General features: G+C 34.5%; 1 protein-coding gene and 1 long non-coding RNA gene across 4 annotated transcripts; one reads left to right on the top strand and one right to left on the bottom strand.

Moving 5' to 3' along the window:
* Nucleotides 1-1,254: 1,254 nt before the first annotated feature.
* On the top strand, nt 1,255-19,313 carry LOC125650619 (forkhead box protein N3-like). 3 transcript variants are annotated; one of them, XM_048879065.2, is made up of 8 exons: nt 1,255-1,325; nt 7,184-7,812; nt 11,143-11,291; nt 12,714-12,778; nt 13,009-13,062; nt 14,010-14,069; nt 16,053-16,101; nt 16,316-19,313. In XM_048879065.2, exons 2-8 carry the CDS (start codon nt 7,216-7,218, stop codon nt 16,803-16,805), a joined length of 1,464 nt encoding a protein of 487 aa, XP_048735022.1. In that variant the 5' UTR covers nt 1,255-1,325; nt 7,184-7,215; the 3' UTR covers nt 16,806-19,313. The 3 variants fall into 3 exon arrangements, with proteins under 3 accessions (XP_048735022.1, XP_048735021.1, XP_048735020.1); XM_048879064.2 differs by lacking the exon at nt 1,255-1,325 and adding an exon at nt 4,245-4,868; XM_048879063.2 differs by lacking the exon at nt 1,255-1,325 and adding an exon at nt 5,401-5,540.
* On the bottom strand, nt 4,422-7,169 carry LOC125650620 (uncharacterized). The gene is made up of 3 exons (XR_007361048.2): nt 6,354-7,169; nt 5,828-5,877; nt 4,422-5,497 (listed from the first exon to the last, which is right to left on the bottom strand). It is a non-coding gene; the product is annotated as an uncharacterized LOC125650620 (long non-coding RNA).
* Nucleotides 19,314-24,335: the final 5,022 nt, after the last annotated feature.

The following is a 24,335-nucleotide window of genomic DNA, read 5'->3' as shown; positions in this document are numbered from 1 at the left end:
TTAAAATAAGTCGTTAGTACCCCTTACTTGTCGTAAGAGGCGACTAAATGAGAGGTTCTTCGGATGAGACCGAAAATACCGAGGTCCCGTGTCACAGCAGGTGTGGCACGATAAAGACCCCTCCCTGCTCAAAGGTCATAAGCGCCGAGCATAGGCCTAAACTTTGCAGCTCTTCACCGGCAATGGTCAGTTTGGGGCTGTAGGGATACCACTTGGGTCCTCCCAAGGGTAGGCCACTTTTTAGACCTGTCTTATGATTGACTAAAGGGTATAAAACAAAACTGATTATATATACGACTAGAAAACAATGGTGTCAAACATAGTACAACCCTTGAAAGGGGTCATATAGGCCAATATGTATATGCCCAATTAAGCTCACCCGAAAGTTAATGATTTTACATCATTTAGGGTCATAATGGAGGTTGATAACAACTTAATCTTTGAAGAGTCCGTTAAAAGATTATTCAGGTAAGAAAGGGGACCCCTAGAGCTATCATTTTCCACCCTCAGTTTGGGGCTGTAGAGGTACCACCTGGGGCCTCCACTTTTCAGACCTCTCTAATAATTGAATACTGGGTGATCAAACGAAATGAAACTGATGTACGGATAGAGAGCAACGAAGTTAGCATTTTAGCTTATAAGAGATTTCCTAAGGTTATTTACCAATTAAAGATGAACCATGTAGACAATTTTCGATGAGTTATTTGAAGTTTGGAAGTCAATTAAATGTATATTTTTGATATGAGATCAATATTTCAGTTCTCTCAGCAAATTACCTCGTATTTCTGCCTATGCAGTACAATGTAACAAAAAGTATTTTTCATCTTCATTGAAGTTCCCGAGGGAATCCAGGCTAGAATAGGTCCTCAGTACCCCTTGCTTGTCGTAAGAGGCAAGTAAATGAGGAGGTCCTTCGTAAAGATTTATTCTGTGTTTGAATATGGTCTAAGCATTCAACACAAGACTGTAAAAGGTAAACGATTGAGCTCTGCTAGGCATGCATCCTTAGTCTCGGAAACTTTACAATGAACTCCTAGAATTTCTCTTATTTAAATGAACTTTTTCGTAAGATTCGGATTCTTTGTACATGTGGCTATGCTTGCTCTAACAATAGGGGCTATCGTAGCACAATGATAATCACAATAAACAGAATTAAAACAATGTTCCCAAATCGGTGTGATGATTTGAAACATTGAGATCCACCAACAATCATGTTAAGGGCGATAACTCAAAGCACGTGTCGTGGTAACCATCTTGTGGCGTTATCACGTGACCATATATTCTTCCGGTTTGACTCAACTGCGTGACCCACTTTGTAACACAAAGTAAGTATTTCTATCATTTATTTAATTTAACAAATATAATAAATGGTAATAAATGATATGGTATATGTATATTGGTGTAAATAAAACGTTTTTCATGTAAAATAATTCCCCTGTTTTGAAATACTGCGTTTTAAATGTAATGGCTTCAAACGCCACGCCGTCGTGTTTACATTTCCATTTCCCGCGTAAACGAACCGTACTTTAATAGCAATTTTGAGACAAGAGTTGCATTCTTTGGGGATTTTGTGCTAGAAGTATGTTTGTATAATTTTAGTGTCTTAAAGAATCTCATTTTTTCTCTTTGAAATGTGAATTTGGTATCGCAATTTATCCGACACGTATAACGCATGAAACCACCATTGTATGTTAGTCCCCTTTAAATTTTATGATATGGACAAGCACATATTGTATGTGATATTGAAAAGTTAATACATGACTTATTAGTTAAGAACTATTATGTGACTATTTCAAACACATACTGATTGTATTTTTCTTGATATCTAGGCTATTTTATATTTCATGTTAGACCTTTAGCTAGCTGCAGAACTAGCTCTCTGAAAAAGTATTTGTCCAATATTTTTTCAGATAGCTACAGTTCTGCAGCCAACCTTTCGCTTAACAAATTCATGCAGTCAGTTTAAATTTTTTTCTAATGATGTGTTTATTCTGTAAAGAAAACACTCTTATTTAATTGAAGTGTAGCTAAAGTATTGAAGTCAACTCAGTTTGATCTGTAAAAACATATTGCATCATGGCTTGACATTGGGTCTTTAATAACAAAACAATTAGAGAAAGCTTGAGCTAAAGTGGTTAGATCTTAATAACAACATATAATTATTGAAATAGGAACTTTGATCTTGTTACCTCTATTCAAACTGTTCATTGATATGTGAAGCATCTAGTAGGTATTTGTAACAGTGTTTAAGTAATTAAGAGGAAGAACTCCTAATTATAATGGATTGGTCTGCATTAAGCTTACTTACAACTTGTCAGTTTCAGTGAAGCCACTGTAATATCAGGTATGAATGTCCTATATGTGTTAATTCATTTTCATGCAATATAGTGTATACATTTATATAGTTTGCTAACTGGAGCAGAGGCAAAATCAGAGTTTCAAAATAGTATATCATTATCTGCATTTTAGCAATTTGAACATTGAAATGTACTGTTAATTTCTACCAGTCAGAAGGAATTTTAACCAGTCAAATTCGGTAGCTTTTGGAAACTCTGCAAAAATGTGTCCCTTGTGGGAACTTCATTATCTATTCTAGTGTAGTAGTTTGGGGTATATGGACTATGGATATCTGCCTGGATAGATCAGTAGTTAGAGCACCTTACTAGTAATACAGAGGTCCTGGGTTCGATTCCGGGTCCAGCCATAGATTTTTTTATTTCCTATACTACACTAGTTTTAAAAAGGGTTGTAAGAAGTTGTTATAACTTTGGTTTCATGTTATTTCATTCTGACACACTTGAATATTTTAAGTTGAATAATGAGTTTTCATTAGTGAAAAAGTCATAGGTATTGTAAACTAATACATTCAAGCTATCTATGATTTTATAGCATGGATATGTAGATCATTTCGAGTTCCTTTACGATTAACCACTAGGCCTATAGGATCCAATTCAAAACCATGTTTCAAAATATAGAAATAATATAAAACTAATATATGTATACAAGATATTTTATTGACCAATCAAAGACTCCATAAGGCATAGTTAACAAAAAGAAGTATAATTTAAACATTTCTATAGAAACTCAATAAACTTGCTTATTAAATAATCATTGTCTCTAGTGTTAATGATGAAATATTTTTAAGTATTCTTTTGCATCTAACAACAAAATCTTCCAAAAACCTGCATTCACATTGAAATACATGTATGTTTATACATTGGTTCTTTTACTGTTTTCAAAAATAATTTTTCTAAGCAAGATAAAATTTCTTTACTTTCATTATTCAAAATCCATATTAGTTTTTCAGTAGCCATCAAAAACAGAGAAATTTGAGTTCATTCTTGAGATTGTTTTCATTAATTGTAACCTCTCATTGTTACATTTTGAGCAAACAAACAAGAAATGATGTTTATGTGAATTAAACACATCATGGTCTGATATGCTAACATATTTATGAAACATTTTACATTTTGTGACATTGCTTGCTGAATTGAGATTTGTTTTTTTCTGTATGGGTATTTATTTAAATCAAGGTGTGTTCTGAGAAAAGTGCTATACTATTCATGTATTGTGTTTCTTGATATATTTAGATAAAACTTTTTTCAGTGTAGTGATTGTGTCACAAATTCCAGTCCAAATCACTGATTCAAATCAACTTTACATTCTTTAAATGTTTCAGTTTATTGAAATTATGGGAAAGATATATGCCCATATAAATGGAGAAAGGAAATGAAATTGAAGTATTCAGAATTAGGTTGAAAATATATGTTATAAGATTGTTGTGTTCAGTCCATTAAAAATCAAAGATTTATATTTTCCAAAGAATGTTTATCATATTATTAATTTAACTAAAATTAAAAGTTTCAACTGTGTTTCATTGTTAAACATGCATTTTGTTTACATCCTTGGACTCTCGTCTTATTATAATTTTCACCAACAGCACTAAATGTAAACATTTTTGCTACAAAGATGCCTATTTTTTGGTTCTTTTTTGTAAATACAAATCAGTATTTGATTATACTCATTGTTATTCATGCATCCTCATAACAAATTTTGCATTTCATTTCTCCCCAGCTGTTGATAAGGTTACCATAGAAACTATTGCAGATCCTACATCTGTTACAAAGCAGAAATAAAGAAATGTGTATGGTTTCCATGACAGCGGGTGTGTGATTGGTTATGACCCCCTTTTGTGCTATTGATTAGGAGTCTGCCTGTGACAGAGTTAGCACAAACAAGTGTCCAACTCCTGTGGGCCTTTTCTTTATGCACACTACCAAGTACGATCTCTGGGCTGACAGCTCCATGTCTCTAGCCATTACACACATATACCATTCATTACTCAGTCAAGCAGTAACACACATTTTACATGCAGCAGTGGCAGTTTTTTTTTTTTTTTATAAACTGATAAGACAGACAACTCTGATGCAGTGATTATTTAATATATTGCCTAAAATAAATTTCTTGTACAAAAATTTACATAAATCTGTCAAGGGAAATTTACTAGCTATACACAAGTACAAGTAAGCATAATTTGTATAAACAGGAAGGAGATTTACGTTGTTGAGGAAATAAAGAATTAGTTTCCAGGATGTTTTCACTCAGAGCAATGCAACAGTGTAAGTGTATATTTCTCCTGTGTCAGACAAGCAGTGGAGATTTTGTTTTTATCAATGTGCAGTGTATATATGATATACATATATGTGTGACATTATCAGGCAAAATCCTCCCAGTTATTTAGGTATCTCTGTCTCTCCCTGCTGATAAGTGTATGTCGACCATGCAGGTGTCAATTAACTGAGGGACAGTCAGTCTGCACTGTGGATTTTAAACATTTCTTGTGTTAAATGGATGAAATCAGAAAATAGGTAAGGTTAACTAAGGTGTGTCAGATTTCTAGGACATTTAAATTTTTTGCCCCACATTTCCCCAAAGATTTTTTTTCTTTCTGAGTTTCATTTTCATGAACACAATTCTAATGACCACAATTTACTTAATTTTTATAAAATAAACTTCTCTACATTTATGACAGGTGTAAAAATCTAAGACACTTTCCTGCTGTGTCTCTTCTCAACTGCCAAAGGGTATGATGTAATGAGAGAATAATTAGTTTACTTGTGAATATCAGTAAAGAAAACAAAAGCCCCAGGCTAAGAAGTACACCTATCACATAACAATCTGTGCAGAACCAGTGCTAAAACTTCTGGCTGGGGGCTTCTAATTAGAATATTCTGAGGCATGTATGTTACCAAGACAACTGTAATAGGTTGCTATGACAATGATGCCTGTTAAATGTGAGGTCGCTTGTGCATAAAAATAGTTTGTATCACTTGACTGGTTTGGGAGCATTCAACCAATGAAAACAGTGATCTTAGTGATGAGCTATCCCAGCATACAGTTCTCTAGGTGATGAGTTGGTAACTTGGAGACAGCCATTTTTGTTGTAAAACTTTGTCAGAAAACTGGAAAAAGTTGTCAGAACTTTATATATCTTTATCTGAAATGAGAGGAAGTAATTAAAAGAGGATTACAAAGATCAGGTAGGCATATCTATTAGAAACTAAGCATATAGTATCTCTTATCAGACAGGGAAATGTGGGACAGTATGAAGTAAACATGTGACAAATTAACAATATGGAGGTTGTATGTATATTTTGTAGTAGAGGTTTCTGAATATGAGAGTATCCTTGATAAGTTTTATTGTAGCTCACAAGCTGTGCATAGTTTTTCTTTTGTAAACATGAGAAAATCATTCCAGACTGCAACCATGTGCGAATGTATTGGTATTGGGACCTTTAAATGGCCATTTAAATCTAAATATACATACCAATAGCTGTCTTTGATCTGTATTGATGTTTGATTTGTCAATGTAACTACCTGAAAGTAATTTAATGATCAGCAAGTCATTATTGCACAGAGTTCAATGGCCACAGGAAGATGGCTATATACTTAATCATCACAGTGTTACACATATCAAGAAGGTTGAATAATAAACATTCAGGAATTTGGTTATAAAAATTAGAATGTGAATATTTGCCTGGTAAAAAATTAAGATGTTAAAATTATGATTAACAGTTGTGTTGTTCTGTTGGAAACACAGTACTAACACTCTTTACTTCCACCCTTTGTAAATCCTAGGTTAATTCCTTTTCAAAAATGGCTGACATGCCAGACATCACAGCAGGAATCAAAACAATGCCAGTATGTCAAAATTTATGTGAACAGTTAAAAGAGAATTATAATCAAATAAACGTTTAGGTTTTGTTTTAATAAAGTAGACAAGAAATCAGTTTGAAATTTGATTTGAACAGCTGATAATAAAAGTCATGATTTAGCATATTGGATTCACTTACCTGTTGGTTAGATGAATGTCATCAGGTGAAAATACAGGTAATTTAGTCTGCAGCATCATCAGTCATAATCAGCCAATGAAAAGTGAGGTTACAAACTGTTTACATCCTTCCAAGGCAACCACCCATGTGATTCCCAGATGCTATCATATCAAAAGCTTCCATTGTCTTAAATGGATTTTTTGTCAAGGTGAATAAAAGTGCTTGCCATGCTTTTCAATGGATCAATTTTACATCAGCATGACTACGGAGACCGTGTATTCACAGATTAAAGTAAGGGCATGGTCATTGAAGTCAATTATAATTTAGAAAATTGCATTGCAATGGTGACTTCTGGTACAGGGTTTCCATGGTAACTTATAAACAAGTGGCTTTGTCATTTGAATAAAATTACTGCTAGCAGACATCAGACTATCACTGTGAATAAATAATGATCTGGACAAAAATGATAGCATTGAACTCACAACCTTGACAAAGTAATTTTAATATTTGTATAGTGCTCTGTACTGATGAAACAAGAAAAGTTTAAAATTTAGATCTATATCATAAAAATAAAATAAAAAGAATTTCTTAAGTATTAGAACTGTTTTTGAGTATATATGTTAAACTCAACTTTTAGGAAAACAAATACATTGTAATTTAAAATTGGTCTGTCATCAACACACTAATTTTCTGAAGTACTTGTACGTCTGCCATCAAACAGATATCACCATGGTGATTCCATTTGTTGATCATCTCTAATTTTTTCTGGGCATTAGGTTGCAGGTCTTCTCACAGAGATGATTCACCAAGTGTCTTTCAAATTTCATAATTGTACCTTCTTTGTATTTCAGCAAACAACTGATGCAATAGCAAAGTCAGAATCATGGTTCCTGGCACCCGACTTGATGAGAGTGATGCCTCCATGCGAGAGAGGCTAGTGAACAGTTTAAGCCAGAGTTTTCCTGGCAGTGCCCTGTCTAAAGCCCTGCAGTGTATGCAGCCAGAATCGGACAGTGAAGATGAAGACATGAAGGGAGACTTTCTTAGTAGTAGCTGTTTTGCTGAACTTCGTCTAGAAAAGGGACCCATTGAAAGTGATGATGATCTCAAGCCATTGTCCTGGCTACAAGATAGCAACCTGCTTAAGAACATCACCTGTGCTGATGATGACAGCGAAGATGACCAGAAAGAGAATGGTGATCTACTGAGTGGAAACCACATCAATCAGTCACACCCCCCTCATGTTCCTTACAACCCTCAGAAACACATCAACAGCAAGCCACCATACTCCTTCTCCTGCCTCATTTTTATGGCTATTGAAGATTCCCCTCAGAAGAAGCTGCCAGTAAAGGATATCTACTCATGGATCCTGAACCACTTTCCCTATTTCCAGCATGCCCCCACAGGGTGGAAGAATTCCGTGCGGCATAACCTTTCACTCAACAAGTGTTTCAAGAAGGTGGACAAGGACAGAGGCCAGGTAAGCTGAATTTATTTTGCACCAAGATAGTTTTTTTAAAAGGGTGGGGGGGGGGGGATAATGTTTTTGGTCTGTTTTTCTGTCTGTCAGCAATTTTAAACATGGGTATAACTTTGGGACTATAAAATAGGCTTAATTTTTACACTATAATAGTTTGGTTTTAATTGCATCTGGGGTCAAGGGATGTGGTCTCTGTTGCTTAAAAAAATATACCTTGTTTTTCTGCAATAACTTGATGGGTTTGGACCTGACTGTTCATGAAAAGTTGTGAGGGGTATAATGTTTTTGACCCATCCGACAGTATATCAATCCCTTTTTTTTGGTCAGCGCAACTCCTCTGAGACTGCTCAACAGAATTTCGTTAAACTTTGTTGTTATAATAAGGACACACTGTAGATGTGTGCATATTCCCAGGAAATTCTGATTTGGTAATTTCAAACCCATCTGTCCTGTTCTTGTCAGCTCAACTCCTCTGAGACCACTCAACAGAATTTCATGAAACTTTGTAGTTAATAAGAACATGCTGTGTAGATGTGCATATATTCCCAGAAAATGTTTATTCAATAATTTTTGTGGGAGTTATGCCACTATTGAACTTAAAATTTTGAGCCCATCTGTCCTGTTCTTGCAATATTGCATAGCATTATCATTCATTTTGTGAGGCATTGTCAAGCAATGTTGGAGTATGGGGTATGCGGGGTTGCTCACCTCTGCTTTCTTTCATTTGAAATTGCCTTTGGGGTCACATATCAAAGGGCATGGCCTTTGTCACTAAAAATAGATATTTAATTTCTCAGCAATGATATGAGAAGGTTTGAACTAAGCTGTTCTTCTTTGCATCATGGTTGTTGGTTTTATAAGATCTTGTTTTTGATATCTTGTGGGGTCATTGGGTAAAGGGGCATTATCTTTGTTACCAAAAATAAATTAGATCATGGGCATGATTTTGGGTGGGTGGAGGGATTTGTGTTTAACAAACTGATTTTGTCCATTTAGTTGTATATATATATATTTGTCTCCTTGTGATCTGTTTGAAACTTAGTAAGAATTGACAGCCTATTTTATGTTTAGGATGTGGAAATTTTATTTGAATTAGATGTTAGGTCCACTTGTATACTCACAACACTAACATTCACATTCTGGTAACCTGATACAATAAATATTTATCTAGATCTAGTATACCCTAACATCTTATAATTTTTGTCAGCAAAAAATATGAAGGCCTAGTCAGTTTCGGAAACTGTCATGATGTTACGAAGTGACATAATTATTAGCTGTATAGGAAAATGATTGGCTGTATATTTTTGAGCCGTATTAGAATCCAGGTAGAATAGCAATAAAGTTCTTGTTTTCGTTGATGATGCAGAATGACTTCTTGGTCATGAAATGTTCCAGAAATATGAAAGCTATGGTCAACATCTCAGCTTTTATATTACAAAAAAAAAAATCTCGGTCCTGCAACATCTATAAAAACGCGTACTTTATTTTTTGATTAGATTGAGAATATGGAATGTGTGTGTATGTGTGTATATATATATATATATATATATATATATATATATATATATATATATATATATCATAAGTATATAAAATTATTGTTTTTGTGGCAGAAAAGATCAAGCTGACATAAAATGGAGAGAGAAAACAATGTACTAAAATTGAATTGCATATATATATATATGCTAAATTTCTCAAATCTAATTAAAATCAGATCCTCTAATCACCCATGCTCACAATCTTATCACATAACAACCTGTTTGGTCTACCAGAATAGATTGACAAATCCCAAATTTTGTATGCAAGTCATTGGTAATGCCATGTAATTGCTGGAAAATTTTGCTTAAGATTTGGCATGTTCAACTTGGAAATGATTTTATTTAATTGATAATCATATTCTCATATTATTGTTTTCAAATTAATGAGCAGATCCTTAATGAATAATTTAATATACAAAGTTATAATTAAGCAAGGACAGGTAAAAGAGCCCCAGGTGACCTTGGCATTATGGCAGGTACATTCCTTCACTAATAAACACAAGCAGGTGAAATGATGTGAAGTTTAGACAAGACCCCTGTTTTGTTGGTATTTAGCACTTGATAAGTACATCTTGAGAGTTGGAACACCATAATCAAGATAGTATTGCAGATCTAAGGGACTGGGTTTAGAGATAAGGGGGTCCAGAAAGATGGGGTATGTTGGATGTTGTATTCTGGGCACACTTCAAAGGTCACCTTACACTCCACTATCACAGCTGCTTATCAGCCCCCACTGCATTGATGACAGTACCAAGATTAGACAAGTTGGACACTCTGGGGGATCGAGAATATAGATGCAAATAAAGACATGTCTACGCTGAATATTGAGGAAAAACCACAATTCAATTTTAAAATTGGTGTAATGGTGCAATGTCCATGGTCTTTGTTGAAATAATATTTATCCTAATTAATGGTGTAGACTATGGACTGCATAGTTTGGTAGTTACCTTGCTTGACTGAACATTGGCCAATATCTTAACAAAATGCCATCTGCCCAATTGAAGGAGTGAACATGTGACAATGTTCTCATGTTACAATTTCCAGCCCTTCAGAGTGGTGCATCTCATACCTCTGTATTTAAGTATACACGAGGCATGGTGTTCCTAAACCAATACAAAATCCTCCAACCCACCCAATAGATAAATTATGGGGAAATTATTCTCGATAATGTCAACATGGTCATTATTATACGATGCAGAAATTACCAGGGAAAGTATATTTATATCATAGTATTTCTATTTCAAAGTATATCATCTGTAGACACGCTTACAACAAAACTATTTTTCTCAATTCAGTACATCAATGTATCATTGTTGTTAACAATGTAGATTATTAATAGAATTTTTTGTTTGTTTTTTACTGGTGTATGATATTTGTTTATGTGATATATGTCTCTTGATAAAGATGCGGGGTGCATCGAAAATTTGACGTTTAAGTAACCAACAGTGTTGTGGATTTTTAGTGCTTATATATATATGAAACAGAAAACGTATACAATGTTTGTATAGTCATAATGTGCTAAACTTCATTGTGCACTAAATGTGCCCTTTTCAGGGATGGCATCCTGTCCTTTTCAAATCCGAGCCGGAGCACACAGTTTGATGTACATTTTGCACTTCACTCTTCATGAAGTACAGAATTATTATTTCTGAAGATGGTATTATATCCTCACATTGCCTGATTCCTGCCCAGTATATGGCAATCCGCCTGTGAGCCAATGCATCATATTAATGAGATAATTAACTAGAGGAATGATTGATTGTACTTATAAAGGACACCATTGTAATTACAGTCCATTGGTAAAGGATCCCTATGGTGCATTGACCCTGACTATCGACCCAACCTGCTTCAGGCACTCAGAAAAACACCCTATCATCCATACCACCAACTACAGATGCTGGCTAACCCTCAACCCCAGCCCCAGTACACCTACATCCATAAGTGAGTATGTTTAAATAACAAGAAAAATATAGCATAATTACGATTGTATTCTAATAGTCGGATACAAATTTCGAACTTCAACTCCACCCACTCCCATAGAGGGCACTTTGCCTTTGTTATATTGATTACCGACATATCAGGAAACTGAATGCTCTTATAATACATTGCCAATAGGATGTTGACTTTAGCTAGTTTCAGGTGTGCATGTATATTTCTTGGAGCTTAAATCTTTCTGTTACAAGCTGTTACAGTTTTCCCTAAGAGCTAATTACATGTATACAGTATTTGGTGTAGACTGAATTTCAATTAATTCATCATCAGAGACTTAGTCAAATATGAATTCGTCTGACTATGTGTAAGAAAGCAATACATGTGAGGATTCTATTTATCAATATTATCACTTCTTTGTCCACTGCATAAGGATTATTTATCTGAATTATCAGTAATGGTGTAACCTTTCTGTGGTCAAAAGCTATCATAGGTGGACCATCTAAAGTTCAGGAAATATAAAGCATGAAGATATCACATTTAATGTGTACACACCCAAATATTTTGAAATTGAATAATGTAATGTCATTAATGGACTTAATAGAAAAAAGCAAGCACTGTTTTAAACATATCAGAATAGCAATCTGTTCTGTCCAATACTTTGGCCTACTTATTTTTTCCATGAACTTGTATATTTTGTGGTGACTTGATAATAAATGTTTTATATATTGGTAGAGGTGAATAAATGAGTTGAATTGAAAAATGTAAGCCACTTTTGTTGGGGGAAAATGTTCAATTTTATTTTTAGAATCCACTCATTTTCATCAATTATCATTCATCAACTACAACCAGCCACTAGAGTTTTTGCTGATTTCAGTGACATTAAAAAAAATTTCACAGTGAAAAAGAATGAAAATTATATTTTCTGCAATGTAAATTTATATAATCCTAAAGCTTGGCATATTTCAAACTTTTATTTTTGCAGCATGTCTAGTTGTGGTAAGGTTTTAGTACAAAGTGTGAAATTTTGTGTTATTAAACATGTGAGAAAGATTCTTTACTTACCTGTACAGGTGAATTTACCTACTGTTCATGGCTTAGCATCACCTGCTGTGTTATTGTTTGTGTCTTCACTTCAAGTCTTTGTAAACTTTTTTCATCTAATTGTTGTTAACTATCTTTGCCCAGTGAGGTAAAAAAAAAATCTGATAATATTTGTGTGCAGTTGCTTTTGTTGAACAAACTGATTTTGCACTGGACTTGTGAATTCAACAATAAACATGCTGAAGAGTTAATTATTGTCATGACTACAGAAGACTTGAACTCACCAGCATTGATTGTTTTAAGAGGGTCTGTGTTTGCAAGCAGATTAAATAAAATAGCAGGATATAATTGTATCATCTGTTTTATAACCCTTTGACATCATTATTTCAGTGGCAAGCAGATAACAGGGCCTTTACCCCTTTCTCCCAGGCTGGGGCCAAACTCAGTGTCACCTCGTAAGTTTCTTTATGAGATTACTCTCTTAATAAAAGATCAAGATAAGATATTTATATAAGCAAGTGACTATGATAATTTACCATAACAAACTGAATATATCACTGAAGCATGTAATTTATTCTTCACACATCTAGTTAATCAAAAAGAATGTGAGACTTTATAGTATTTCCTCATAAGGAAAGACATACTTGTAAAAGGAATTCATTGCATTTTCTTTTTCTTTCTCTAGATTTATTCCCCTTTTTGAGTAAAAGATTAGCACAGTCAAATAACAATGCTATAGGTGAGTGTGACAGTAGAAGTGACACAGGAGACCCCTATGCACACAGTCATACATGGGGAAGTGGCATTCAAACATCAAGTCAGCAGCAGGGGTGTAACTTTACTCCTGCATGTTAATCAATTTTTGTAGCCATCCCACTTGTCTGTGTTAGACAAAAGAGATATCTGTGGAAATATTGTCATGACAACCAACAAACATTCATTACACAGATGTTACTATCACAAGGATTTGTTTTACATCAGGGTCTCTTGAGTGTCTTGTTTTCTGTAATTTGAGATGTACAATAAAGCATTTGTGTGAAAAAAGTAGCTGACTTCAGAGGCAGTTCAAATTACCTAGATTGACAGAAGCATGAATTGTAATACAATGAATTTTTTAAAGGTTTGACAAATGAAATATAGTTAAATGAGCTACCAGTTTATAATTTTTTTTTCAAATTAGAAATTTTAAAGAATACATAAAATGATATTGATAATAAGTGAAAATTTAAGAATGTCAAAATGGAAAAAATTTAGAAATGTTGAACAAATTCTTTTCATTAAAAATCCCTCACATTATTGACTATTAATGCACACACCCTCCCCCCAAATAATAATGATTTTAAAAAAGCCAAACTAAACAGTATACAAAAAAAAAAAAAGACTAATGAAAATTGACAGATTTATCCCTGTGGATTTTATTTTACCCATGAATTATTTCATAACATCAATGATCAATTAATTTGACTGTGTAAATATGTGTTATCTGTGGGCAATCTATCTACCTGTATTGGATTGATATTCTGAATGTATGCTGGAATGGTTATAATTAAATGACATTGCCAGCCTTCAGTAATGAGAGTTTGATGCATATTTAATGAAATATAAAGGGGATGAAATTTCAATTTTTTGTAATGAATGATGAAGTAATGAAAAATGATTATTTCTGTTTTATTTTTTTCCCTTCAGATTCCGATATCCAAGATGTTGCACAGACACTGGTGTCTCTGAAAGGACTTGGTACAAAGGGTAACTATCTCTTCTATCAACTTTTACTATGAACTTTAACATGAGGTGGTTTATTGATGCATTTTCTCTAGTAACGCTAGATCCTAGTAGAGGATCTCTAAAGACGAGTAATAGTGACGCTTGCAGAAAATTACTATGGACCTGTTATAGATTTGTTTTTGCTAGGAGCAATTGACATAATTTTCCAGATTTGGTGCGTTACAATTCAATCTTCTGCCATGGCAAATGTCCCCCTTCATTGGCTCAATACAGGGGCTGAGATTGTGGTGTTTAGCTATTGATCCAACAAATTCTCTTTAACTGTCCAGGATCCTCAAATTGAATTTTTTTGTTCATCTTTCTTTAGATTCGCCTTTATTGATTGCCTTGTGGATTAACAAATGTACATAATGGGAGAGATATTGAGCAAACCACTCGCTCGGTTATTGAAAATATTAAGAGTAGAAAGCAGGGGATGAAATTGAAGTAGACAGTAAAAAATAAGGAACAGCAAATTATTTCAACAAATGGCATTTTCCTTGCCAATATTGATGAGATTTCAGCCTGGTTCCTACAGACAGTACTCATGTGAAGACTCATTATATAGTCCTTAATTCTACATGTCATAGAGAGAATTTCATCAGTATTTCCAACAGATAGTAAAGAGGATAATTAAGGACATAAGATACCCCAAAAAATTGTTGTAGAAATTTTGAAAAGTATTTGTGAATATTTAATATTGTTTTACCACAAAATTTTACCATGAAATCATCTTTATTTTTGCATTATTCCCAAATCTTTATTTGAAAATTCAATGAAAAACATGAGTCAAGAATTGAAATCCTACAAGAACATCTTTTTATTACCTCACCTGAGCTGAAAGCTCAAGTGAGCTTTTCTGTTGACCTGTTGTCCGTCATCTGTCTGTAAACTTTTCCCATTTTCAGCTTCTTCTCCAGAACCACTGGGCCAATTTCAACCAAACTTGGCATAAAGCATCTTTGGGTGAAGGGTTTTCAAGTTTGTTCAAATGAAGGGCCATGCCCCCTTCAAAGGGGAGATAATCACAAAAATAGGGTGGGATCATTTAAAAATTTTCTTCTCAAGAACCACTGGGCCAGAAGAACTGAAAGCTTCATGACATAGTGCAGATTCAAGTTTGTTTAAACCATGGGCCCCAGGGGTAGGGTGGGGCCACTTATGGGATAAAAGATTTACATGGGAATATATAGGGAAAGTATTTAAAAATCTTCTTCTCAAGAACCCCTGGGCCAGGAAAAGTACAAATTTACATGAAAGCTTCCTGACATAGTGCAGATTCAAGTTTGTTAAAATCATGGTCCCAGGAGGTAAGATGACCACTACAATAGGGGATCAAAGTTTTACATACTAATATATAGGGGTAATCTTTAAAAATCTTCTCGAGAACCACTGAGCCAGAAAAGTTTACATTTACATGAAAGTGTTTCGACGTAGTGTTCAGATCACAGTCCCCAGGGGTAGGGTGTAGGGTGGGACCACAATAGGGGATCATAGTTTTACATACAAATATATAGGGGAAATCTTTAAAAGTACCACTGGGCCAGGAAAGTTTACATTTACACGAAAGCTTCCTGACATAGTGCAGATTCAATTTTGTAAAAATCATGACCCCTGGGGTAGGTTGCCTGGGGCCACAAAAGAGATCAAAGTTTTACATGTGAATATGTAGGGAAAATCTTTAGATATGGGACAAGATGAATTCAGGTGAGTAATGTGGCCCATGGGCCTCATGTTTGGTGCATATCATGTATTAATGACTGATTTTCATTGTTGTTTGATCAAATACTAGAAAATCCTATGTAAACAAGACTAAATCTTACTTCATTTGATGCATCCAAAATCTTGTGTATCCAATGACCTTAAATGAAATGTTAGTGTATATATGATGTGCACATATCCATACATATCCATGTATATATAGAGTCTAGTAAATAATTTTAAGTCTTTTATGTATCCTTTCAGATCATGATAACTCTGTCCTTCAAAGAATACGTATGAAAAGAAGACAAAGGTATATATTCTATGAAGCTCTCCTTTATGCCACTTTATCTACACTTTACACAAATAAAAAGCTTTTTCCATCAAAAGAAATTCTACTGAAATCACAGTAATGATATCTTGTGATATTACATTGTTAAATGAAAACTTAAGCATGCATTTTGGGAATAGTATTTGGAGTTTCGAATGCAATTCAACATTGATAAGAAATTTTTATAAAATTGTAGGCAACTAGGACCTGCAATGTTTAAGAGACGCCATTTAGAGAATGTAGTTTTCACCATCAATCCCAGTGAAGACCACACATACAGTGCAACCTCTCACAAAGATCCTGGATCTCCAGAATCGTCAGTGGATGAAGGTTTTGAATATGGAGATGAGGATGAATATGACATGGATGAAGAATTCTCTGATGATGACATGAGTTATGATGAGTGGGACAGTGAAATGGATGAAGTAGATGGTGATGTCAGGCAGAATCGCAGCGAGGCCAAACATCGTAGAATGACTGTAAAACTGCCCACAAGGAAAGTTGTTTCTAAAGAGGATGAGGAGGAGCAGAAGAAGATTGAAGAGGGAGCAGACGCACTCTTAAATTTGGCAGGAATTCGTACCACTCGTTCCTCTAACAGTGTAAATGACTCTGGTGCATCTTCTGGAGGATCTACCCCCAGGAAGAGGAGATCTCCCCCAGCCAAACGTGGACACATCAAATGATGCTTAGACAGCTAGTAGACATCTTGCCATTTTGAGATTTGCATTGAGGACCAGGGACACTTTTTGTTACACAATTCCAGAAGTCTTCCATATGTGTGACTGTTTGTATTACGACAGTAACTATATCACCCACATACATGTTAGGTTGACCATTTGTTCATTGTCTTTGTTATGAGTAATTTGGTGCTTCATACATTACTATCATTGATTTAGATGTTGCATACTTGAAGGTAATACATACTATGTTGACTAATTGATAAAAATCTTCATTTTTGCACTTTATTGTTAAAAAATGTTTTATTTACAAAAAACATTCAAACTGTAGTTGTTAAAACAGTGGGGAAAACAGCAATTCAGGTTTGTTTTGAATTTTATTATCCATATTCATTTGTGCCATTACTTTGTGCAACGTTCATGTTTACCAAAGATTCCAGCTGCTCATTTGATTTTTATAGAAAGGTGCAATCAAATTCCACTTGGTGTTCTAGTATAAAACATGTTTTCATTAAACAACAATTTCTCATCAAATCATCAATATCAGTAGAAGAAGTGAACTCAAGATAAAGGCAGATTTAAAAAACAAAAAACAAAACAAAATCCATGACAAAAAAATGTGTCATTGGATACTAAACATGACAAATGATGGGTTCCTTTTAAATGGGGCTCAAAATATACCTACAATGATATTATGATTATGAACTCTTTTATATCATCATGTTTAATTGTTAGTTATTGTGAAGACATACCTGGCAATCAAAGTATAAAAAGATAATGTGACACTAGTTACAGGGAACTGGTACCGCAGGACATTTCTTCTCATGGTCTGGCTGTGTAGGTTTGTACAGTTGTTGACTTGTTATAGGTGTATATATTTTGTTCTGTAATACTCCCTTGTTAGTGCTTTACAATTGTTAGAGGGCAGACATTTGTTAATGTTTCACTTTGATGTTTAGGCCTTCCTATTGTTTCTTTTTTTATGAGAATGATTTTATCAGTATCATTGCAGAAAGGAACTGGCACTAAAAACTATATCACATGTATTGAAAAATAAGTTTCATTCTAAAATTTTCCCAGATGTCTGAAAGTAACTTCAGATGTTAAATCTGGAAATTGTGAAATTTTTGACATGTCCTTTAACAGATTTTTATTAGCAACATATTTATCAAATGAAAAGTAGACCATTCTTAATAATAAGTAATTTTCTTGAAATTTTTTTGGTGGTTATTTTAATTGGAACACAGTTCAGCAAAAATTTATGTACATGATTATATCTATTCAGAATACTATGTTACAGATCTAATCCTTTGTGACAAGTGTTGTTGTACTTTGGCACGAGTATATTTAGGTACCTTTTAATAAGGTTGGTTATTTTTATCCTTGTTTGTTACCATTTTCACATGTCTTCTTATACATATTCTTGTAACATCATGCATCAATTAATCACTGTTGAAAGGTTTTTGTATCCATTATGCTCAAATCTTCCATTGTTTATATATGAATACAGGCAGATAAGTGCCTGACGTGTTCACAAGGTGTACTAGTCATCAGTTTTATATTTTTTTTTTTTTCGTATTTGATTTCAAAAACAATTTTTAGGGGACAGTATACTGTTCAATTTTTATTCATTAGGAGTTATGTGAATTTTAAGTTCAGAACTTAAAACCACTGAAAAATGCTATGAAATTGAAAACAAAATTGTTTGTGAAGTTTTTTCTTAACAAAGTTAGCTCGAGTGTAACTGGCTTTAAAGTATATTGTTATTGTGGCAGATGGATACTTAGTGTAGCAAGGTCTCTGAAGATAGCTGCTGTCACCATTGATTTCCTTGTGTTCATTAGTCGAGGTGCTGGAGTAGAAAGACGAGAGTAGTCAAGCCAAAGTTTTTCTCTACAAACAGAACTGCTGTCTATGCAAACCAGCACTTGAGAACAATAGTGCAATAGACATATAATTACATTTATTCAGAAGTCATGTAATGAGATGTATTTGCACTGAATCTAGCTCATATTTTTTCAATTGTGATGTATACATCAGAATTGCTTGCAAGTGATATTTTCTTTAAAATAGCAAAACTGTCTATTAAATCTAGTAGATAATTTGTACGCGTATCTCAAAAATTCAAATCCTTGCAGATTGATTGGTATCAATGAAAAGAGCTAGAAATGACCTAGCAATAAGATATGCTTTTAAAATGTAGTGCACAAAAAAAGAGAAAAATGTACAAAATGTGTTCAAAAGAAACTTATATAGAACGGCAAGAATTTTTTTGTTGATGCTTTTTTGTTTCCATATGTTTACGATGCAGTTATGTATTTTACTCATTAATCAAATGTAATTGGTATGGGCGAGAACATTTTGTTATTCCCCAGTGCAATAATAAACATAACAGTAGCCTGATTGGGTGTTCAAAGACATTGTGCAATGAAAATCAGGTGATGTTTGCTGGACAATGGAGTTTTGTTTATTATTGTACAAATGTACAGTTTCTAAATAAAATCTAAAGAAATTCTTATTGTTTTTGTTTTAGGAAAATGCTATTCAGAATGGACTAAATAATTCTCAAGTGAGACCCACTCAAAATGGGCATGTTTGAATTTTGTCCCTTCACCCATTTTGAATTAATTGCCATAGATCTGTAAATACTGTACATGTTATGTGTTAAATGTTTATGAAAAGTGAGGATAGCGAATAGTGATTACAATGTAATCTCATAAAGAATACAAAATTAAAGAGCAGTCACACCTGCCATCAGCCCTCTCTCAGTCAGGTAAATGGAGTAATCTGTAGTGTAAGTCGGTATGTAGATGTAAAACAGATTGGACAGCATTCAACCCAACAACAGGTTGTATTTGCAAATGTGATCATTATAACGACCACAGAAGAGTTAGATTAACCTTTCACTCCTTTCCTTGGTCCTCCCCTTATTTTCCTTTCTCCTCCCTCCCATCCTGTTCACCCCCACTGTTGCAGGGCATTTAGCAGGGAAGGTTCTTGATGTAATCATGAATTCATTGCAACTATTTCACATTTTGGAGAAACCATGCAAGCTTGCATTGCACACATAGTATCATTCAATTTGTAAATCTTAACTTTTACCATTGGTGCATTAAAAATTATGGTCAAGTATTTTGATAGCAACTCTTGTGACATTTGCTTTTCAGACTGGCCATGGACAAGGGTTGTGACACTGATCATAGCAGCTTTGTACCAAATGTCATTCTTGAGGAGGGGACATAACTCCCATCTCATCTCCATAAATAATTTTGGGGGGCACTTGCTAGTGTACTTCTTGACATTGCACTGGCTACGGAATACCACCAGACATAGTAAAGAACCAGACAGACATTGAAGCTCTTCTTGGACTTCTCCACTACTGCATTAATGATGTTTTCAATTTTGACTAGCCATTAGGTGATTTATTTTGACTATTCCATCGAGAATGGAAAGTGTTCTGGTAATTCAATATTATATAAATTCTGCAAATGCCAGCACTATAGCCAGCATTCTATCAAAGCACAATACCCAATCCAACAAACAACTATTGATCCAATTTTCTACGCTAGAACCCAAATATTTCAAATTGGAAAGGACTGAATTAAGGAAATAAACAAGAGGCCCATGGACTATAACCTGAGCATCACACACTGTAGAGCATACTTTAGAAGTATTGTGTGTAAATTCTTTAAAACTTTAAGAATTGGGTGACCTTATGGTAAAAAGGATGTGTATTCTGATTATGGTATTGGGCATCCTTTGTACTAAGTATGAGCTTTAAATATTTCTCAATTACTGGACTGTAGCCAAAGTATCTATTAATTTTTTAATCTGAAATCATATAATTATTTTATTTGTAAATATCAATAGATAGTCAAAACAGTATTGACAGAATAAAAAACAAACATAAGTCCACACAACATTTAAAAAGAATGTTTGAACAAGATGTGTTTGTGAAACAGTTTGATTCCCCAGGATCACATTGTGGATCTCATTTTAGTGAATAATTTTCAAAGTAGGTCAGAAGTCAATTTCAAGGTCACCAAATTTGTTACCAATGAAAAGGTCTTCTCACAAGAAATGCACATGCTAAATATGAAAGCAGTGCCTTTAGGTGAAAAGATATGGCTTACATTAGAATTTTCTAAAAGTATATTAAATGTCAATGAATAGGTCATCAGCTCAAAGATTTTGGTACCAATGGAAAGGTCTTGCCACAAGGAATACACACACCAAATGTGAAAGGTTTACCTCTTTTGGTGTAAAAGATTTGACCAAGGTTAACGTTTTTTTGAAAATTTCCAAAAACTATGTCTGGTCAATGTCAACAAGTCTGGTACAAATGGACATGCTTAATATAAAAACAGTACCTCTTACGATTTGAAAGATATGGTTTATATTCAAATTTTCTAAAAGTAAATCAAAGGTCAGCATTAAGGTCACCATGTCAAATATGTGGGTGTCAATGGAAAGGTCTTGCCACAAGGAGTTTAATACACATTTCAAATATGAAAGGTCTACCTCTTGTGGTGTAAAAGATATGACCAAGGTTAGTTTTTTGCGAGACAGACAACAGCTAGGCCAAAAATTTAATGCCCCCGTGATTCTGGGGGCATAAAAATTTCTTTTATTTGTTCGCATGCAAAACTTTTGAATCTATATTTTAGATCTCAGGGGCCATTTGATCAAATATGAATCGGCAGTACAAAGGAATACTTTCATATTAATATGACTATTAAATCATAGTTCTTGAGAAGATTTTTTAAATGTATATTCCATATATATTGTGGCCTCAACCTACCTCCCAGGACCATGGTTCACCTGCACAACCTGATGATGACTCCTTATAACTACTCATCTGTATTACCTGATGATGACTCCTTATAACTATTCATCTGCACAACCTGATGATGACTCCTTATAACTACTCATCTGCACAACCTGATGATGACTCCTTATAACTACTCATCTGTATTACCTGATGATGACTCCTTATAACTACTCATCTGCACAACCTGATGATGACTCCTTATAACTACTCATCTGTATTACCTGATGATGACTCCTTATAACTACTCATCTACACTACCTGATGATGTCTCCTTATAACTACTCATCTACACTACCTGATGATGACTCCTTATAACTACTCATCTACACTACCTGATGATGACTCCTTATAACTACTCATCTGCACAACCTGATGATGACTCCTTATAACTACTCATCTACACTACCTGATGATGACTCCTTATAACTACTCATCTACACTACCTGATGATGACTCCTTATAACTACTCATCTGCACAACCTGATGATGACTCCTTATAACTACTCATCTGTATTACCTGATGATGACTCCTTATAACTACTCATCTACACTACCTGATGATGACTCCTTATAACTACTCATCTACACTACCTGATGATGACTCCTTATAACTACTCATCTACACTACCTGATGATGACTCCTTATAACTACTCATCTGCACAACCTGATGATGACTCCTTATAACTACTCATCTGTATTACCTGATGATGACTCCTTATAACTACTCATCTGCACAACCTGATGATGACTCCTTATAACTACTCATCTGCACAACCTGATGATGACTCCTTATAACTACTCATCTGTACTACCTGATGATGACTCCTTATAACTACTCATCTGCACAGCCTGATGATGACTCCTTATAACTACTCATCTACACTACCTGATGATGACTCCTTATAACTACTCATCTACACTACCTGATGATGACTCCTTATAACTACTCATCTACACTACCTGATGATGACTCCTTATAACTACTCACCTGTACTACCTGATGATGACTCCTTATAACTACTCATCTGCACAACCTGATGATGACTCCTTACAACTACTCATCTGCACAACCTGATGATGACTCCTTATAACTACTCATCTGCACAACCTGATGATGACTCCTTATAACTACTCATCTGCACTACCTGATGATGACTCCTTATAACTACTCATCTGTATTACCTGATGATGACTCCTTATAACTACTCATCTGTATTACCTGATGATGACTCCTTATAACTACTCATCTGCACAACCTGATGATGACTCCTTATAACTACTCATCTGTATTACCTGATGATGACTCCTTATAACTATTCATCTGCACAACCTGATGATGACTCCTTATAACTACTCATCTGCACAACCTGATGATGACTCCTTATAACTACTCATCTACACTACCTGATGATGACTCCTTATAACTACTCATCTGTATTACCTGATGATGACTCCTTATAACTACTCATCTGCACAACCTGATGATGACTCCTTATAACTACTCATCTGTATTACCTGATGATGACTCCTTATAACTACTCATCTGCACAACCTGATGATGACTCCTTATAACTACTCATCTGTATTACCTGATGATGACTCCTTATAACTACTCATCTGCACAACCTGATGATGACTCCTTATAACTACTCATCTGCACAACCTGATGATGACTCCTTATAACTACTCATCTGTACTACCTGATGATGACTCCTTATAACTACTCATCTGCACAACCTGATGATGACTCCTTATAACTACTCATCTACACTACCTGATGATGACTCCTTATAACTACTCATCTACACTACCTGATGATGACTCCTTATAACTACTCATCTACACTACCTGATGATGACTCCTTATAACTACTCACCTGTACTACCTGATGATGACTCCTTATAACTACTCATCTGCACAACCTGATGATGACTCCTTACAACTACTCATCTGCACAACCTGATGATGACTCCTTATAACTACTCATCTACACAACCTGATGATGACTCCTTATAACTACTCATCTGCACAACCTGATGATGACTCCTTATAACTACTCATCTACACTACCTGATGATGACTCCTTATAACTACTCATCTGCACAACCTGATGATGACTCCTTATAACTACTCATCTGTATTACCTGATGATGACTCCTTATAACTACTCATCTGTATTACCTGATGATGACTCCTTATAACTACTCATCTGGACAACCTGATGATGACTCCTTATAACTACTCATCTGTATTACCTGATGATGACTCCTTATAACTACTCATCTACACTACCTGATGATGACTCCTTATAACTACTCATCTACACTACCTGATGATGACTCCTTATAACTACTCATCTACACTACCTGATGATGACTCCTTATAACTACTCATCTGCACAACCTGATGATGACTCCTTATAACTACTCATCTACACTACCTGATGATGACTCCTTATAACTACTCATCTACACTACCTGATGATGACTCCTTATAACTACTCATCTGCACAACCTGATGATGACTCCTTATAACTACTCATCTGTATTACCTGATGATGACTCCTTATAACTACTCATCTACACTACCTGATGATGACTCATTATAACTACTCATCTACACTACCTGATGATGACTCCTTATAACTACTCATCTACACTACCTGATGATGACTCCTTATAACTACTCATCTACACTACCTGAT

The sequence above is a fragment of the Ostrea edulis genome, chromosome 5 (genome assembly GCF_947568905.1).
Source record: "Ostrea edulis chromosome 5, xbOstEdul1.1, whole genome shotgun sequence".
NCBI lineage: Eukaryota > Metazoa > Mollusca > Bivalvia > Ostreida > Ostreidae > Ostrea > Ostrea edulis.
Note: the sequence above shows the minus strand (reverse complement) of the source record. Positions and strands in the feature narration are given on the sequence as shown.